Source organism: Watersipora subatra, chromosome 10, assembly GCF_963576615.1.
Source record: "Watersipora subatra chromosome 10, tzWatSuba1.1, whole genome shotgun sequence".
Lineage (NCBI taxonomy): Eukaryota > Metazoa > Bryozoa > Gymnolaemata > Cheilostomatida > Watersiporidae > Watersipora > Watersipora subatra.
This window is the reverse complement of record NC_088717.1, coordinates 26,760,633-26,780,804: the sequence shown is the minus strand read 5'-3', so window position 1 is coordinate 26,780,804 and position 20,172 is coordinate 26,760,633. Positions and strand designations below refer to the sequence as shown.

Sequence of the window (20,172 nt, the reverse complement as noted above, 5' to 3'; positions counted from 1 at the left end):
AAAATCACACAATGACTACAAACAAAGCACACAATGACTACAAACAAAGCACACAATGACTACAAACAAAGCACACAATGACTACAAACAAAGCACACAATGACTACAAACAAAGCACACAATGACTACAAACAAAGCACACAATGACTACAAACAAAGCACACAATGACTACAAAAAAACACACAATGACTACAAACAAAGCACACAATGACTACAAACAAAGCACACAATGACTACAAACAAAGCACACAATGACTATAAAACAAAGCACACAATGACTACAAACAAAGCACACAATGACTACAAACATGAATTAATCAAAACTATTTATTGCACGCTATTTGTTTTTTTTCTGGTTTGTCAAAAAGCAAATACCTGTCGATAAATTTAATTGCTTTTAAACAGCTATGAATGACACTACTCTAAAGTCTAAATACTGTTCCTCCTTGACCTCCGAACTGAAGTATAATTATTGCTATGAACCCATAGAAACACTTGCACATCACTCGCATTATCAGTCAGTCTTTCAAATGTGTTCTTACAGAAATAGGCTGAACTCAAATGGCAGATTGCAGACTAGAGTATACAGTTAATGCTATAAAGAGTTTAATAAAGCACCCAATCAAATGGCAGTTAAAATGGAATACAAACCAAACAACCAATCAGCATTGAGCATCACTATAATTGATTGCAGTTGCAATACGAAACAATACACACAACTACACACAACTACACCCATGCTTCAAGTTATGGAACTATACGCCTTACCAACAGGTCAAACAAAAGTCAGCTTTTCTCATCAAGTAAATCTATAATTATAGATTTTGCTTATTAATCTATAATTATAGATTATAGCCCACCTGCCAAATGCAGTTGGGCTCGGCAATAGAGTTGAAAATGTAAAACAAATTAAAGGGAAGCACGAAATACACTGAATTATAGCAGTAAGGAATAGCTAACTCTTATGATAACCTGTAGAAACTCACTACAGCAGTTGTATATCCGGTAGGAGCCGTAATATTTGGAGTTGAAGAAACGTGACACTTCCTCAATTGGATTCCTGTATATACTCATGAGACCTTGTGATGGAAACGACATAGCGATCATGTGATCTACAGAAGAATAAGAAATAGATTTCCATGAAGAAGCACACATAAACCGACTAAAGTAAAACTACTGGAAGTGAGTGCGACTAACTAATGTGAAAGGTGTGTGTAGTAATACCATTGGACTGACAACTCCTAAATATCAAGAGAAACTGCCTTACACGTACAAGTTGGAGATTAAAACTACATGTATATCAACACAGCAAGAGTTAAGATGAGCTTACATCAAAGTCTAGATTTTATCAGAATGTATCGTTATTCTTCTATCATTTGCGATTGTTTTTTATGTTTGAGGTGATCTGACTGCCAAGGTGTTACAATATTAAAGTTGAGCAAACTTAATTGGGGTTAAAACACTCCGGTCAAGCGAAAGCGCGATTAAAGCCCATCAATTATATCAGTACTGTTACAGCTTATTCAGGTTCTTCAATATCTTGGCTTTCAAATCAGCCATTGTTTGACATGGTGAGACAGACACTGGTTGGTGTTTATAGGATTTCCCCAGAGCTCTACCACAGAAATGTTCAATGGTATAGGCTAGCAAATTATGACATCACAATTTTTATATTCGGTGTTGTGTGCTCTTACCGCTTATTTATCAACTACGATGACGCTAGTGGCAGGTGAAGGTAGAACAACTCCAAAGAACCGATGAAGATGACAAAGGAATCAGTGTCATTAGTCCTTCATGTACAGATTATTTCTATGATAAACAGTTCAGATTCCAAGCACCATACTATGCTTTTCCGATAATATTATGCACTAGCCCTCTCTTTTTATTGTGAGGTTGAGGGGCACGACTGAGGCTAATTAATTTCAAGCATCGCATGATCTCGCGAGGGTGCAATTTACATATAGTCCTAGGGCCACGCCATTGCAGGTCACAATTTAATCGATGTGATTTCATTACATTCATCAACACTATATTTATTGAAGCATAATCATATTTAGAAAGCAGCATGGAAAGCAATACGAAATCTTCAGGTAATAATACTACTACAACAGCAACTACCTCCACAACTTATGGTTCAAAAGGCAGCAAGCGGAGGCATCCATGCTGTGCTGCAAATTGTGAAGCTTTAGATCATATCTAGAATCCTAGTTTATTATTAGCGCTCTCTGGGTTTAAGAGAACCGATTGTCACAGGAAAGCGCAGCCTCAATGGCAGCGAAAGGGATCGACGACCTAAGGCTAAATGCTAATTATGACATCAAATTGTGGGAACCACAAGCAAGTGTTTTTTTATTGCAGGACATACTTTTGACACCGCTTTTCATAGTTCTATTATTCTTTGTGTATTGAATATAGGCTCATTCGAAAGCCAAGACTCTGAAGTACTGAAAAATATGATAAAAGTACCGATAAAATTAATGTGCTTTAAGAAGTCTAGTTGCAAAGAGACTAACAGAATGCAACTTTAACACAATAGCTGATATCAACTATACCAATGATAACAACTAGTGACGCCATTTTAGCTTGTGTTTTTCTTGTGTGTGTTTCACCCGTGAAACGAGTTTCGTCGATTTTATCATATTTTATGTTCTAGGTGATCTGTCTGCCAGAAAAACATCCTGGCAGACAGATCACCTAGAACATAAAATAATCACAAATGACAGAAGAATATCTATACTTTCTGATAAAATCTACTTAAACTTTATCTAAGTTCATCTTTAAATGCTTGTTAAGTATTACAAGTGCTTGTTAAGTATTACAAGTGCTTGTTAAGTATTACAAGTGCTTGTTAAGTATTACAAGTGCTTGTTAAGTATTACAAGTGCTTGTTAAGTATTACAAGTGCTTGTTAAGTATTACAAGTGCTTGTTAAGTATTACAAGTGCTTGTTAAGTATTACAAGTGCTTGTTAAGTATTACAAGTGCTTGTTAAGTATTACAAGTGCTTGTTAAGTATTACAAGTGCTTGTTAAGTATTACAAGTGCTTGTTAAGTATTACAAGTGCTTGTTAAGTATTACAAGTGCTTGTTAAGTATTACAAGTGCTTGTTAAGTATTACAAGTGCTTGTTAAGTATTACAAGTGCTTGTTAAGTATTACAAGTGCTTGGTAAGTATTACAAGTGCTTGTTAAGTATTACAAGTGCTTGTTAAGTATTACAAGTGCTCCTATCATTTTTACTGTGAATTTTTGTTACCTGGTATGTTTATAAACCTATCAAATGCTTGGAATGGTGTGTTATATCTAATGGTAAAAATAATAGCCAACATAAGCTTATTCGTTTTGGATTCATGTGTCGATTAGTGCACAGCATTGACATTGATGATTCATGTCTGTTTTGCTGAAAACCGTTCTACTTACATCACGACAGAGCTTATCTAGCAACCGCTTGTGTCACCAAAACTGAATTTTTGTTTTACTAACATCAAAATCATTGCAAAAAAATTTAATATCATGATTATATCATTATAAATGAATGCAATAGTAAAATACAGCCAGATATATACCTGTGATGTAGCACAAGTCTAGATCGAACCCATCTTTCTGAAATCTTCTCTTGTTTTCCGATACAACCAGGCGTGTAGCCCGGAGAAGCTGCTTACGTTGCGTCACCACAACTCGGAGCAGCATGGCAAACCGCACAACTCTGACAAGTCGAAGAGCTCCTATGATCCTAAAAGTGGCAGCGACAGTGAATAGTCAGCGTACTGCATGGAAGATGAGAATAAAATGTTAGCCAGAATGGCAAGTGGAAATAAACAGCACCTCAGGGTGACCAAAAGCTAGCTCAACCAGTCAGTGCTGCTATCATACGCTGACAAACCGATACACCAAAGGAAAGTTCAAGCAAAGAATGGTGTAAAATTGACAACTGTTAGTTAGTTTATGTGAACTAGGAGATGTGGCAAACCTCAGCAACTCATCTGTATGCAATGTTCTTCCAAAGAATGTTTTAGCAATTCTCGCAGTCCTTTACAGATAATAGATTATTTACACAAAAATAGACAAAACTTGTTTTGTAACGTAGCTGCCACGTACAATTTGTAAACAAGTAAATTAAAATAAATTCAAACCTACTTTATGTATACTATAGCAGATGATAAGCGTATTCGTATTTAACCATTTTAGTCGCAATTAAAGAACTCTATTGCGCGCATCCAAGCCCAATTAATCAATTGGCTGCTCACAAGTGATAAACTCAGTGTTACTAACATGTCAGTATTTCCTCTCTTATTAATTTTATCTTAATTCTGTTTTTTCTATTCGGGAAGAAGACATTTCTAGCTACATTTCTATATTAACATAATGCAGCTATGTACAAGCAAAAAACCTTTTTATGAGCAAAATAAAAAAAATTGCTTCAAATCACTAAGCGATTAAAAAAAATTACTAACTACTAAAAGCATAAAAACCAACCAAACTTGGCAAACTATAAGTTTAGGTGGCACATCTTTTAGCATGAGCAGTTGAAATTTTTTTTTGAAAATCCATGCACTACAAGCTGAGATAATTGTGATTATGTAAAACATGCTTGATCAACTTCTGATTGTATTCAGTTGTTGTTGAGTAATTATTATTGTTAATATGCCTAATTTTAGCAGCAAGTAGTAAAGCTGCTTAAAAATAAATCATACAACATCAAAAACTACTCAATTCGCAAAAAATTACTATCAGACTTGGTGAAATAGTAGACATTATCCTTACTATTTGATGTCTTGTTTGCACCTTACTCAGTCTAGTACTTACCTGTAAGTAAATCTTATAATCACATCTGCTCTTGAGACTTATTTAGAGCGGGCGGTAAAGTGATAAAACTGTAGGGTTGCAATATATAATTGAAATTATAATGACAATGTCGATCGAAAAAAAAACGATCCTCAAATATTGCCGATATGGTGGATGTTTCTCACATCAACTTATGAGAAAAAGCCTTATTGGTCTATTTTACGAACTCCAACCTCAAAAAACTGGTACTCATTTGAAAGCTTAGAATATCGATTATTATGCAAACAACTTTTAAACAAATCGCTGAAAAAGTCACTCCTGAATAAATCGGGATTCGGCCCAATAGTTAACAACTTCTCAGATATTTCGTCTGGATGGGTTAATGCGCAAATATGCAAAATCTCACAAAGGCTGTCAGCCGTTTCATTCTTTGCTAGAAAATATTTGGATTCTATATTAAAATACAGATGAGAGATGCTCCTGTCACGTATTAAAATATGCGTGCTTCAAGAACGTGATGACAAAATATTTGAAATTAGCCAACATCTAAATAAAGACATAACATGTCATGTGTGCTTCTTGGTTATAAAAGCCAAGGATACTCAAGAGAAAAATGAGACATATTACACATGAATGGCGATACAAAATTGTTGCGAGGTAAAATGCAGGATATTGCACTCGTTGAACTCATTTAGTAAGAAACAGTTGTTTTTGTACAACAATTCACTGCATGAGTCAGCAAGAGCGAATATAAGCAGCACAATTTCAATGGTACGAGGCAGACTCTATGTACAAGCTCTAATTTACATGTTGGCTTTGTGTTGTTATCAGGACCGAGTTTGCTAACCACAAGAGCGGAATGCGATTGGATAGATGATGACACTATTCTAATCATCCCCGTGTCGCTGGAACTACTTACTTGATATACTCTGCATCATTCTTGTCGATCGCGACGTCAACCAACACCACAATAAAGGATATGAGCACCACAACAGCATCTATAATCTCCAAAATCTGCCGGAAAAATACCCTGGGCCTGCAAACGAAACGAATTGACCATGTAGGCTATTATTAGCGTGCATTCATCAAACATTCAAGTAGACAGCATTCTCAGCTTGTGTAACGAACGTATAACGCAATCTCCAGGGGTAGTGCCTTCCAAATGTTGGAGATTGTATTGACACCAGTATTCATATCATAGCAATGCTGGGTACAGAATACAAGGTAACAGGATACAACTTATAATCCAGGATGTTTAGCACAATAAGGTAAAATGCAATTCTAAAATGAAAACCACTAGTGACAACAACTAAGACATATTTCTAGCATTCAATTATGGTTTTTATGGAGCCGATATCTGGAACAGATGGTGACCTTCACACACTACACACAGGAACACATGTAATAAATATTATTCAACAGTGCAGACAGCTCCATTTTAAAATGACCCCCATATAATAAGATTTACATGCTAGTCAAATCTGATACTACCATCTAATAATGGATATTACACCGGAATAATGTTATTAGGAAAACTTACGCTTATGGGAACCCAGCGGAGGCACATGTGATTAACAACTGAACCATGTAAAATATGCGATAGACATATAAAATATATAAACAATCACATAACACAAAAATATAGATTATATGAATAATGACAGAGCATAGGAGACCCACAGCAATCACACAATTTAGCTTATTAAAATAAATCAGTGTAAACCGTTAGACGTACGCTGAGTTAAGGATGACAATCCCTGTAGTCATGGACATCTACAGCTTAGTGTGAGAGAAGGTCGTATAGATGCTTGTTGACAGGTTTGGCCTAATGCTATACTATACTACATAATGCTATACTATACTATATAATTTATGTTATACTATATAATCTATGCTATACTCTAATATATTATGCTATACTATATAATCTATGCTATACTATATAATCTATGCTATACTATATAATCTATGCTATACTCTAATATATTATGCTATACGATATAATCTATGCTATACTATATAATCTATGCTATACTATATAATCTATGCTATACTATATAATCTATGCTATACTATATAATCTATGCTATACTCTAATATATTATGCTATACTATATAATCTATGCTTTACACTAATATTCTGATATTCCATCTTGTACTTACGCTATCCCTGATAAAGTATGCTATATTATAAGATAGATATCTAATATACCATGCTACAATCCGATATTTTATGCTACAATCTGACAGTTTATATACTCTGATATATAGCATGCTACAATCCGATATTTTATGCTACAATCTGACAGTTTATATACTCTGATATATAGCATGCTACAATCCGATATTTTATGCTACAATCTGACAGTTTATATACTCTGATATATAGCATGCTACAATCCGATATTTTATGCTACAACCTGACAGTTTATACACTCTGATATAGGTATAGCACGCTACAATCCGATATTTTATACTACAATCTGACAGTTTATATACTCTGATGATTTAGACCATACCGCGATATAGCCAATATAGTTTGCAATACTCTCTTATAACACCGATGTCCTCGTGAATAAATGAATAACTCTATAAGCAAGATATAAACTTACGTTTGAGCGAAGATTCTACAAGCGACCTCTATTATAAAATATGAGCTAAAGGCTATAGCGACAAAGTCTAGTTGGTCCAATTCCTTTTCCAGATAGTTGAGGTCTGCTCTCACGGTTGCATCCTCCTCAACTTCCAAGGCCTCGTACATACCTTTAGCCTTTTCCACTTTGACCACGCTTACGATAACAATACTGAGGTCCACGCATATCAGTATCAAGGTGATAGCTCTAAAGACAAGGTGATCTGTTAATCTCTTCACATTCGCCCTGAATTGTCTGTAAAAGGTACCATGTCAGAGTATAAATAGCGCAAATGTATTTTGGACAATCTTCATAGAAACGCTTACTTTGCATATAAGGCTATAAGCTGAAGTAAAACAAACTGATACAGAAAATTCAGGCTCTGTTAATTGTGCTGATGAACAGTTACCATGAATTCATAAACATTTAGGAGGCCTCAGCTAAAAATTTAGTAGATATGCACTGTTAGACTAAACAGGGCTGATAGCTTCATACCTTCTAATGGAGATATCTTGCATTACTAACCTGTTGTAACTAACCTAACCATGCTGCATTGCTATCCATACTAACATCCATCTCTATAATCTTTACCATAAGCTAAGAGCATTAAAAAAAGGAACGCACCACACAGGAATCGAACCAAAATATTCGGATCTCCAACCAAGCGTGCTACCAATGTGCTGCTCGATCACCTTGCTGCACCACGGAATAATTGTACACATAGTTATTACACATGACAACTTCTCACAGCACACAAGACTGCCAGCGCACTAGTACTGATAATGAAGCAGTGCTACTATCGACAATTCATGAGATATTGTTGCTCACGAGTTTGTTGGGATTCTAGAAACTTATAAAACCCGTTATCGGTAAAATTTGTCAAATTGATAGTTCTTATCATTACTATAGATAGATATATTGCTGAAACTTGAAACGTCAAGTTTTCTTTTAAATGAACTGGCAAACCTTCTTAAAGAGTGGCCAAATTAAAACAACAATACCACTATCTTCCTATATTTAATTCAAACCTATACATTCATGCCTCGACATAAAAGTGCCCTTGATACATGAGAAAATTGAGGTACGAGCAAAATTTTAAGGAAGTTTCTGCCCCGAGATATGGAAAAACTTTGAGATATGAGCAGGCAAGCCAGTTCTGGATGGCACTGGTCTTTCTCGAGAAATCAGCTTGCAAGAGCTTTTGAAGAGGCCGGCTAAAATTTACAGTGAAAGTGAGGCAGAAAGCGGAGGGCCAGAAACAAATAGGTAATAAAAAATAAAAACCGTAAGTTAAATTCAAAAATGATTTTATGTAGCGCCACAAAAGTCTAGTTTGCCGAACTTGTTGCTGTCAAGTCTTTCTCACACTATTGTTAGCCACTACCGTCTGTCACAACTTGGTATGAACTCCATACAGTACTCTACATAGCAATATTACAGTTTATTACAGATCATAACTACTAAATAGCTATTTGTTACTTAGTGAGCGTAGGTAATGAATAACAACAATTAAAACGCATTTTTGCATCTTAATATCGTGTTTTTAGGTGTTTTTTTTCATAGTGTTCCAACGGATTAATTTGTATTTAGTTATTTTATATAGGAAATGGTGTTTAGAGATATGAGAAAAGAGATACCTATACGAGCTCAGTCCTTGAACGCATCAAGTTCCTATGTCAAGGTATGACTGTACGATAAAAATATTGTTATAATAAACTTCCTTCTGAGATAGTATCAGGAGAATATTATATAGAACTTAATTTGTAGATGAGGTGTTTAGGTAGCCAACCACTATGAAAGTGACAAGTTTACATGTATTTTGGTCATCTTTTGTTCTGATATCGGTATTTCTTTTACGTAATAAAGAAATAGAGATGCTCATAGCTATATTAATTTTCTGATGTCAATTCATTCTCAATAATATTACATACATAGTATTACAATAATATATATACAATATATATACAAAATATATGTATTGTATATGTATATACACACATATATATTGTACATATATTGTATATGTATATATACAATTTTTAGATACAGGTATACTGATAATTTTCTAGATCGACACGTTGGTTTAATTTATCACAGATAAATGAGTATTCTTTGTGTACGCTATATCCACGACTCCCAAACACTTCATCACTGAGAAACAAGTAAACAACGTTAAACCAAGTTGAATGATAGCTAATGTATAAGCTTTCGTAATTGATGAAGGAGAAATAATCCCACGACCAAACGAGCGGATGCGAAGTTTGGGAGTTTTTATGATAAATGCATGTGCACACAACTTACGAAAATTATTCATCAACAATGAGACGAACCCTTGTATTAAAATTTCATCAACAAATTTAACCATCGTTTTGTAGATTAGTTAAAGTATAATAACGATACAAAACACATATAGGCCTATTTAAATATGTTACCAAATCTTTGTAAATTATCGAAATTCTTTAAAAACTTACCCATCTGATCGAATTATACACAAATAGAGATTTATTTGGACAAAAATCGTTATTAAAACTTGCCAAGCCTCACTTTTATAAAAGTTAAGACCGGAAATTGAAACGCCAAGCGACAAAAAATAGAACGATTCAATCGTGCACATTTCACATAAAAATAACGTGCATGTTTCACCAGTCTATAGCATTGTCGAATTGCCGAAGGTTTCGGTGATTAACGTAGGAGTACTGAAATCGTTTCATTTTTTCCAATTTCAAATTAACAGACATTTCAGACACATTTTAGTACTTCGGTATTCTAACTGATGTCCAACGCAGTGTAAGTAAAGGAAATGACGATGATATTTTTTTCTAACGATTTTTATGAGATTACGATATTTAATTATAAGTTTGGATATTCTTCTTGATACTTCTTGATATTGTTAACTATGACGTTTTTAAATGTAAACAAAATTGTTCATTGGTTTTCTATTATTACTGTATAGTTTTCTATTATTACTGTATTACTGGGGTTTGGGATTATTAATATAATATTGGTTATTAGAATAACCAATATTATATTGGTTGCGTTTACAGTGCGTTTTACTTCTAATATTGGCCAATATTGCATTTCTCCTATTGCAGGGGGAGAGATATAAACATATAATCTTTTCTTTCATTATTGTTGTTTGTTGTATATAATAACACCCTTTACCCAGTACATTACAGCTACCATTGAAGTTATCCTATTGCACTGCAGTGTCATTTGACTGCTAATATTGCATTTCTCAACCATCAGTACCCTTTCTTTTTTCCAATATCACTTTGGTCGTGGGCTGTATGACAGTGGAATTTCTAGAAATTACACAAAGAATACTCATTTATCTGTGATAAAGTGTTTGGGAGTCGTGGATATAGCAGACACAAAGAATACTCATTTATTTATGATAAAGTGTTTGGGAGTCGTGGATATAGCGTACACAAAAAATACTCATTTATCTGTGATTAAGCATTTGGGAGTCGTGGATATAGCAGACACAAATCATACTCAGTTATCTGCGATAAAGTGTTTGGGAGTCATGGATATAGTGGACACAAAGAATATTCATTTATTTGCGATAAAGTGTTTGGGAGTCGTGGATACAGCAGACACAAAAAATACTCATTTATCTGTGATAAAGCATTTGGGAGTCGTGGATCTAGCAGACACAAAAAATACTCATGTATTTGCGATAAAGTGTTTGGGAGTCTTGGATATAGCAGCGTACACAAAAAATACTCATTTATCTGTGATTAAGCATTTGGGAGTCGTGGATATAGCAGACACAAATCATACTCAGTTATCTGCGATAAAGTGTTTGGGAGTCGTGGATATAGCAGACACAAAAAATAATAGCAGATAAAAGAATCCTTCACAGAAAATATAGAACTTAATGATTGTAAAAGTTGTAAGTGCTATAAACTAAGCTCTATAAACTAATTTAATTATGCGAAATATAATTATTTTTAAAGTTTTAAACTATATTGCACCATGAAAAATTGGAACAATGTTGAACCATGGAAACTCCAAACAATATTGCACAACAGGAATTCCAAATAATATTGCACCACGGGAATTCCGAACAATATTGCACACCCGGTGTTTCAAACAATATTGCACTACAGAAACATGGGAACTGGCTTTATTCCAACAGTGTTAGGAGGCAAGATGTGAACATCAGCTATCACTGTTGATCACAACTTACTATCAACAGCATTTGAATACATCTCAGTCTTAATGACATGCTAAATATGCCTTCATATTTAAGTGAATAATGCAACAAATAAAATCGGTATGTGTAGTAATCATGATATGTCTTAGACGTTATGGTTGATTGCCAAACTTGCACTGTCTGATAAAAATGAGGCCAACTCATTTGATATACAGACATACCGCGACATACGAGAAATTTGAGACCAGAGCAAAATTCTAAACAAAATTTTGCCTGGAGAGATGAAACGAATTTGAGATACAAACATACAAAACGGTACTCGATGCGGTTGCTAGGTAGCTAATTATTTAACAGGCTACTTACGAAAACAGCATCGCTTAGTGTTTCTCATCTTATCAATTTAAAAAAGTTTTAATAAAGCCGATGAAAAGTGAAGATGGAAGACAGTCAAGAAGGGAGACAGAAAGAGCCAAGCACTGTACAGAGTGCCCTCAGGTTATGATGCCCTATGATATGATTTTTTCGCCTTAATAAATGGAACACAATGATTTTTTGTCCTTGCCATACGAATCCCAATTTGCCATATGAATTCAACAAAAAAATTCGCTCGAAATTCAAATTAGGCAGTCGGTGTGCTTATTACGTTGAAATAACAAAGATGCCAATATGCTGTACGCCGAAAACCTCAAAACCCTTGAACGATAAACGATGATCGATTTCTTCTAGTTCAGCATTCCTCATGTAAAAAGAAGTAACATCTTTGTTTTGAAATTAGCAGAAAAGTTGGAGTTGCAATTCCTTATAACAGAGGGTCAGGGATCAGACAACTTCCCTTAACCTTTTAACAAAAATCCCCTTCATTACGCATTAATTTCATTTTCAAGTGTACAGTAACATTATTAGCGTATGAAAGATTTTTTGCCTCCTCTCTGCTCTACCTACTACATGTACCAGCTCGAGTCATGTCACTCCAAATATACAGTAATGAAATTTTATTTTTCCTTTTGATGGCCATTAAATGGTGAAGTATGCAAGATGCCGCTTTCGATAACACCATCACCCGGGCTTTCTTGTCGAATCAAATTGAAAAAGGTTTTAATAAGGTCGGTTAAAAATTGTAGTGAAAACAAAGCTGGAAAGTGATTAGCGATAAAATTTTAGCGATGAAAACGTTGAAGTTTGGTAAATAATTAAAAATACATACTAAAACTTAGCTCTGTGTGTTTAAATTCATTTAGGGTAAATTCAAAGTTTATGTCACACACCTGTCTCAAAGGTAAGAACTCCCTATGGTATGTACTGCTGCTCTTGCACATACACACTGTACATTGTAATGCTACATTTTATTGCAGATCATAGCCACTAAATACACTAAAGTTACCTACAGTAACTATACATGTAGCTAGCTACTAAGGTTAACATATTTTTACTAAGTTTTAATATGTACAGCAATTGTATAAAATTTTGATGATTTTTACGAGGGAATGTCGGCGTTATATAATTACTATGGGTTTCTATATCCCTCTATACGACATTTTCACTATATGATGCCCACCCTGGAATGGATTAAAATCGTATGGCGAGGGCGCACTGCACATAATAATGCTGCATTTTATTGCAGAGCATAACCATTAAATAGGTATTTGTTACTTTTCAAGCATAGTAATGAATTAAAACAATTAAAAACACATTTTTTAAATCAATATCCTGTTTTTAGGTATTTCTTTCAGATGATTTATTTGTATTTTGTTATTTTATATTAAAACAAATCGATTTGAGATGCAAGATCATTGACATACGAGCTTTGTCGCGGAACGCATTAAACTCGTATGTCGAGATCTACTAAATACTTTGAACTTTGGTACAAAGTCAAACTTCCAAGCGCACGAAACAGGATACTCACTCTAACTGAGAAGTGTGAATTTTGTATCGGTCTCCGGCAGGACATTCAAAATCTTTTAGATTCGATGCAGATGGAAAAGAGGAATTATCCTCGCTTGAGCTTACAGCAAGTTGCCTCTTGTGCGCTTGCTGTGATGTCATTACCTTCGTGACCCCGGTATCTCCTGTCCCATTCAAATTCGATGCTGGAATTGGGTCTACCAAATGTGAAACAAAATAATGCGCATTGTCACTTTAATATATATAGATATAGACACAAATTGTCTAAACATTTCCAAGATCTTTTCAAACTCACCCTTTTAATCATATAAAATGAAAACTAGATACAACTTTTTAATTTGTTGGCTGTATCGTAACTGTAATATTATTAGTTTGCATCGACAGCGTGTCTCCTTTTTCTGATCAGTTTCACTGGTTTTATAGACTATGATTGTGGTAATATTACAATAAGCTGATGAGGAACGCACATATCTGACATCCGTTTACAACGATTTGTTCATTTTTTTAGACAACAGAGTCGATCTGCAGAGTAAAACTAATAACAAATATTTTATACGGCTGCAATAAAGTAAACAAAAATATATTTTTACTATAAAATGAGCGGTGTTTACCTGTTCTTCGTCTATCTGAACCCCAGGTCAAGGTTAGGATAAAAGTTGACTTTTATCAATACTCACAACTCGTTACATTCATAATGGTAGACCGACGCTGTAACACCCGCACCAATCGACCATATTTATTAACAATTGCGCAGCTATCTACCTCGAGGCATCTGACGATCTAACACGAGGAACTAAAATGTCATGGAAGTTGTGAATACAATAGATATAATGATATACGTACGGCATTTTTCTGTTTCTTTTTCTGATATGTTACCATTCAAATAGAATTTGAAAAGTTGCCTCTTCTTGACACTACATTATATGGAAATTTTTAGTATGAAGCAAAAACTGTATAAATTTTTTACGCTGTCAGGAATTTGTGTTATAGGAGCGTCTACTATATAGCATAAACTTTATTAAAATGATGCAATGTTGATTGAAAATAAATTTTCTCAGCAAAAACTCTTTATTACCCGGGCAACTCCAGGCATTCAGCAAATATTTATATATACGGTATATATACATCTATATAAATATCTACTATATAAATGGCAAAAAATTTGTTTGTATATTTGTGTGTGTGTGTGAGTGTTTGTCCACCTTATAGAGTACCCTAGGACACTTATATTTCGCTAGTATTTAGTTTTGTGAGTAGCATACATAGTAAAATTTCACTGCAACTTAATTTCGCAACTCTGATGAGTGCGAAAATATAGTGATGTGAAAATAAATGCAGTGGAACAAACATAATTAGATTTCTCAGGTTCGGTTCACCGATAAGAAAAAAATTTCAATTTGGGACTAGTTTGTAATTGTGAACCGCAGGTAGAATGGTGTGGGCGAGGTCGATAATGCAATTTGATCGCTTGCTGCCATTTGTTTCTTGGACTATCAATGAACAAAGCTATTTAATTTCGCGTTTTCGCTCGTTCATTATGATAGCTTAGTTTCGCATATGAAATTTTCGCGAGAGGATGGCTCCGCGAAAACGCGAAAGTTAGATGAGGCGAATACATAAGTGTCTTAGGGGTAGTCTTTCCTTTTTCGATTCGGTCGTACAAAGCGAACTGCATTAATATGAGCACCGTACTTTTCGGACTATCAGCCGCTACTTTTGTCTGATGATTTGAGCCATGCAGCTTATATAAGGGTGCAGCTATTCTGTGTCTTTTTTTTCACCCCTAGGGTGCATAACCAGAATCTCTAGTTAGTGCGCCTCTATACATAACCTATTCATCGTTTTCTGTTATCACACAAAAATGACGTAATAATTACAACTCTATAAACTTTTAGCTCCATGACACGCGATGCTTTTTTGTCCTCAACGTATTAGGGCTAATTTATTTTCGGCAAAATGATATCGACAATAGACTCTCTCGATATTAGAATTTGGCGACTAAACTCTATTAATTCCATGAAACACGATGCCTTTTTTGCGTTTTTGTGAACCTCTATTTCCGGCTTTTCTTAAGGTTCAATTGATAAATCGCCGTAAAGGTTAAGACTTTCCAAGCGGACAATTGTATTATCTCGATGATGATGAACTCTTTATTGATTAAAAATAATACATAAACAAAAACAGAAACATGCCCCTTTTTGTGGGCTAAGATGAAAGGTTAATATTTAAGAGTGTATAAATACAATCTACAGTGTAATTGTTCCTGTACAGATTTTTATAGTGTTATAATAATATAATATTGTTGGGATAATATAATAATATATACAGAATGATTCTTGAAAACAAAGATTGTATGAGTATTAGTATTATCTCGAGTAGGAATAACCTCTAAAATCTAGATTCTCTCACCTTCGATCAGACAAAGACACTATACAATATCTCATTTTTACACATCGGCGTACCAGTATCGTCGTATTCAGAGTTTTGATGGATAGCTGTTGGTGGAACAGTAACTTTTTTATACACACACTTCTATGCAAGAATTGTTATTATTAATTCAACATATTCAGAATTTTTATTTTGTTTTCTCAGTTCGTATTAATTGTATCATTACCGAATCATCTCATATTGTAATCGTAGCAAAACAGACTTAATTTAGCTATTACCTGCTAATTATTTCACTTTTACATCTAAACCTTTTTATAGTCATTTTATTTTTTTAATTTATTCGACTTGCCCAAAATATTTTTTCTCATGATATGAAGTTTAAAAGTTGCTTGACAAAGTTTGAAAACCTTTACAGATGCCTTTAGGTAGAATGGCAAATGTTGTTATATGTTAAATACAAATCAATTTTCTGTCCAAAGACTTTTTTATTACCCGGGCAACGCCGGGTAGCACAGCTAGTATATCTATAAATCGCAGTGTCCGTCTGTCCAGTTATAGCGATAACGTTTTAGTAACGAAAAATCCACTTTGCAGAAAATCTGATCTCGGAACCTCCAGATCTGAGGTGTCGAGCTTATCCACTAGACTACAGCATTCAATAATGGCTCCAGCTATAGCTATTAAAATCTTGGACTAAAGAATCCGTATCGCTGAAGATTTGATCTCCATTCATCCAGTTTGCCAGTCCGATGCCTTACTATTTCAGCCACGCACGCTTGATAAATATCTAGGCGATATATGCTGCTATACACAGGAGCAAATACGCTACGGCTTTCCGTTACTACGCAGGGTGATAGCATAACGTCACGAGAAGCTGATAGCTCTTATTAGTTTAGCTTACTCTAGTTATCAATTGGCAATGTGCCACGCTAATAGCAAGTGGCAGGCAACTCTCATTGTTTGTAAGCTGATATTAATCCCGGACAACGTCCAGTAGCACAGCTAGTATATATATATAAATCTCAAAGTTTGCATGTTTTCTGTAATTCTGTTCTTCGGTATGTCCAGCTATAGCTATTGAAATCTTGGAACGAAAAGCTCGAATCGTGCTGGATTTGAAATCATGCAGATTTAAACCGCATGTTTGTAAACCAATCGACGAACTACAAGTCTACAAAGGCTTTTGCGATAACGGTACATAGCTCTTACTATATACCGTAGAGGCCTACATTTTCCTCGATTTTACACGCTAAATGACGTATAATTGATAAATTGCGCCTACGGGTTTCGATGCCCTGTTGTAAGATTTTTTCACTTACTATGCACCACGATGCTTCTTCCTCTTTGCCATATTAAGGCGAATTTGTTTTCACGCCATAAAAATCAACAAAAATTTCTCTCGAAGTTTAAATTTGGCGTACTGATTATATACGTTATTAAAATATATACGTTACGCGCCATGGCCAGTTCAGCGTTATCCGTTATGGTAAAAATAGATTCGCAGACAAATGAGTAATAAAACTGTAGTTGAAAGTTTGAAGTTTACTAAATGTGTTTAGTAAGCTAAATTCATTTTAGTTAGATTCAGCGTTTATGTTACACGCCTGTCTCGAAGGTGAAACTTCCCCACGGTATGTTCTAGGCATAGTACATTGTAATGTTACATTTTCTTGCAGATCATAACCACCAAATGCACTAAAGTTATTGTAGGTAACTATAGTTCCTAAGGTTAACATATTGTTTTGTTACTATTTTTTAATGATGATGATTTTTACCAGGTGTTTGCATGAAATAGTTAATATGGGTTTCTATACCACTCTATATGATATTTTCACCTTATGATGCCATCACTGAAACAAACTAAAATCATATAATTGTATATCAAATAATCTTTCATTGTAATCGTAGCAAAACAGACTATATTTAGCCATTATTTGCTAATGATTTCACATTTACACTTAAACAATCGCAATAGAAGTGTAACGGCACATTTTAAAATTACCAATTAAAAAAATAAGTAATGGCACGAAAAATTAGTTTTTAAACAATTTAAAAAAAAAAAATTCTAAAGGTAACATTAGTTAATAATCAAAAGTGCACATTTAGCGCGTGCATACGATATACGGTGTGTAATAAAAGCAATAGAATTGTAAGAACAGCATAGCTCGGTGGCTAAATGCACCCTTCGCAACACGCAGTTGTGATCTTTGTGAGATCAAATCCAGCAGAATGTGAGCTTTTAATTCCAAGATTTAAATAACTATAGCCTGACATACCGAAGGACACACAGACAAATTCTAGGATTTATTTATAGACTAGCTGTACTACCTGGCATTGCCCAGGTAATGAAAAAGACTTTGGTCAGAAAATTGATTTATATATATAACAACTTTTGCCACTTTAACTTTCAAACTACATATCATGAGAGAAGTGTTTTGTGTAATTAAAATAAATTAAGAGCGAAAAGAAAAACATTTGTAAAGGTTTTAAAACTTTGTCAAACAACTGTAACTTTCAAACTTCATAACTTGAAAGAAGTGTTTTGTTGAAATAAGTCAGGATGAAAACTAAAACTGTAAAGGTGTTTAAATGTAAATGTGAAATCATCAGCAAGTAATGGCTATATATATTCTATTTTGCTACAATTACAATCAAAAATGATTTGGTATATAATTTATATGATTTCAGTTCATTTCAGTGTTGGCATGCAATAATGGGCATGCCAGTGTTGGGATGCGGAAATATTGTAGGCTATAGACGTACACAGTGTGGTATAGAAACTCAGTCATTATCTAATGCAATCACCTCCTGGTAAAATCATCAAAATTAAACATGGTAACAAAACAATATGTTAACCTTAGTAACCATAGGTACCTACAACGACTTTAGTGCATTTTGTAGATATTATCTGCAAGAAAATAACCACAAAATGTCATATTGTGGTATTATCTTATATGTTTTAATGTTATATTATCTGCAAGATAATATAACATTAAAATGTACTACATGGAGAGTTTTTACTTTCGAGACAGATGTGTAACATAAACACTGAATCTAACTTGAATGAATTTAATTTACTAAACACATACTTGAAGGATGTTTCAATAAACTTGAAATTTTTAACTAAAGCTTTTTTATTTATTCGTTTTATCAAAAATGGATAACGCTGAACTCGCCATGGTGAGCAACGTATATCTCTTAATAACGTAAACAGTCAGTACACAAATCACCAAATTTTAAGTTTGAGGTGAGTTACTGTCAATATCGTGGGGCAGAATAAATTAGCTCTAACGAAACAAAGACGAAAAAGCATCGTCTTGCATATACTTAGGTCTCAAAATATTTCTTAACAGGGGCATCAATGGGCGCAATGCTAAAATAATAGCTATAGCTAGACATTCACAACAACAGAGGAATACACGAACACATACACGAGCAACTTTGAGAGAGATATATACAGTATAGATAACCATAGCCTGTGTTCATTACTAAATAAGAAGTAGAAGTGTTAATCAACCAATTATAATGTGCATGAACTCTCCACTATAGTGCAACCACAGGCCATAGCATTTGCTAATTAATTAAACTGGAAAAAACTAAAAACTTACCAGCCAGACTCGATTCTTAGTAATTTTAGTAAACTCATACGCACATGCAAAATGATAAACTAATATCACACAAACTAGTAACAAGAACAAACAACTCCTATACACACTAGCTGTTAAGCTAGCTATGCAAGATGTAGCAATAACAGCAAACAGTTAATGCGCAGCAGAATCGCGAAGAGATACTTACAGGCTCTCAGCACCTGCAACAAAAGATTTTATTAGCAAATGACCTTTTTTGGTAAGAGTTGATGATGTATGTACAGCTAGAACAGTTGGTTGCTGAGCGCCTTCTCTGGTGATGGTGAGAATCGCTGGTGGTGTGGACGGTGTTGAAGGAGCAGTATGATTGTCAGTAGGCTGAGAGCCTCTATGAAGGCTATCAGCGCTGCTAATTGATGACTCTTCAGACATGTTTTTATAACTCATTGCTACAACAGTGCAGAAGATTAGCTTTCGTAAGATCGTGCAAGTAAAACGGTATTACCACTATAAAACCGATAAGTAAATTAATCACACATCTATATCTTAAAGGTTGACTTGCAACAAAATTCACATTACCGTTATTTGATATGAAAAGATTCACCATGTCTTACTCTGTTGTGTTGTAGGTGCAAAATATGTGGAAAGGTGATTACAAGCTCTTAAAAGCTCAAAAACGAACAGAAAATCGCAGCCACACGAGACTGCCGTAGTTTG

The 20,172-nt window shown here is 34.4% G+C and overlaps 1 protein-coding gene across 1 annotated transcript in view; it reads right to left on the bottom strand.

Moving 5' to 3' along the window:
- Window positions 1-19,942, bottom strand: part of LOC137407401 (phosphatidylinositol 3,4,5-trisphosphate 3-phosphatase TPTE2-like) — a 28,927-nt gene extending 8,985 nt beyond the window's left edge. The window contains exons 1-6 of the mRNA XM_068094049.1: window positions 19,707-19,942; window positions 13,482-13,677; window positions 7,399-7,674; window positions 5,706-5,822; window positions 3,568-3,734; window positions 988-1,113 (exon numbers count right to left, since the gene is read on the bottom strand). Coding sequence (XP_067950150.1) covers window positions 988-1,113; window positions 3,568-3,734; window positions 5,706-5,822; window positions 7,399-7,674; window positions 13,482-13,677; window positions 19,707-19,902 — 1,078 coding nt within the window. The 5' untranslated portion in view covers window positions 19,903-19,942. The remainder of the gene's footprint in view (window positions 1-987; window positions 1,114-3,567; window positions 3,735-5,705; window positions 5,823-7,398; window positions 7,675-13,481; window positions 13,678-19,706) is intronic.
- Between the last annotated feature and the right edge of the window lie 230 nt (window positions 19,943-20,172).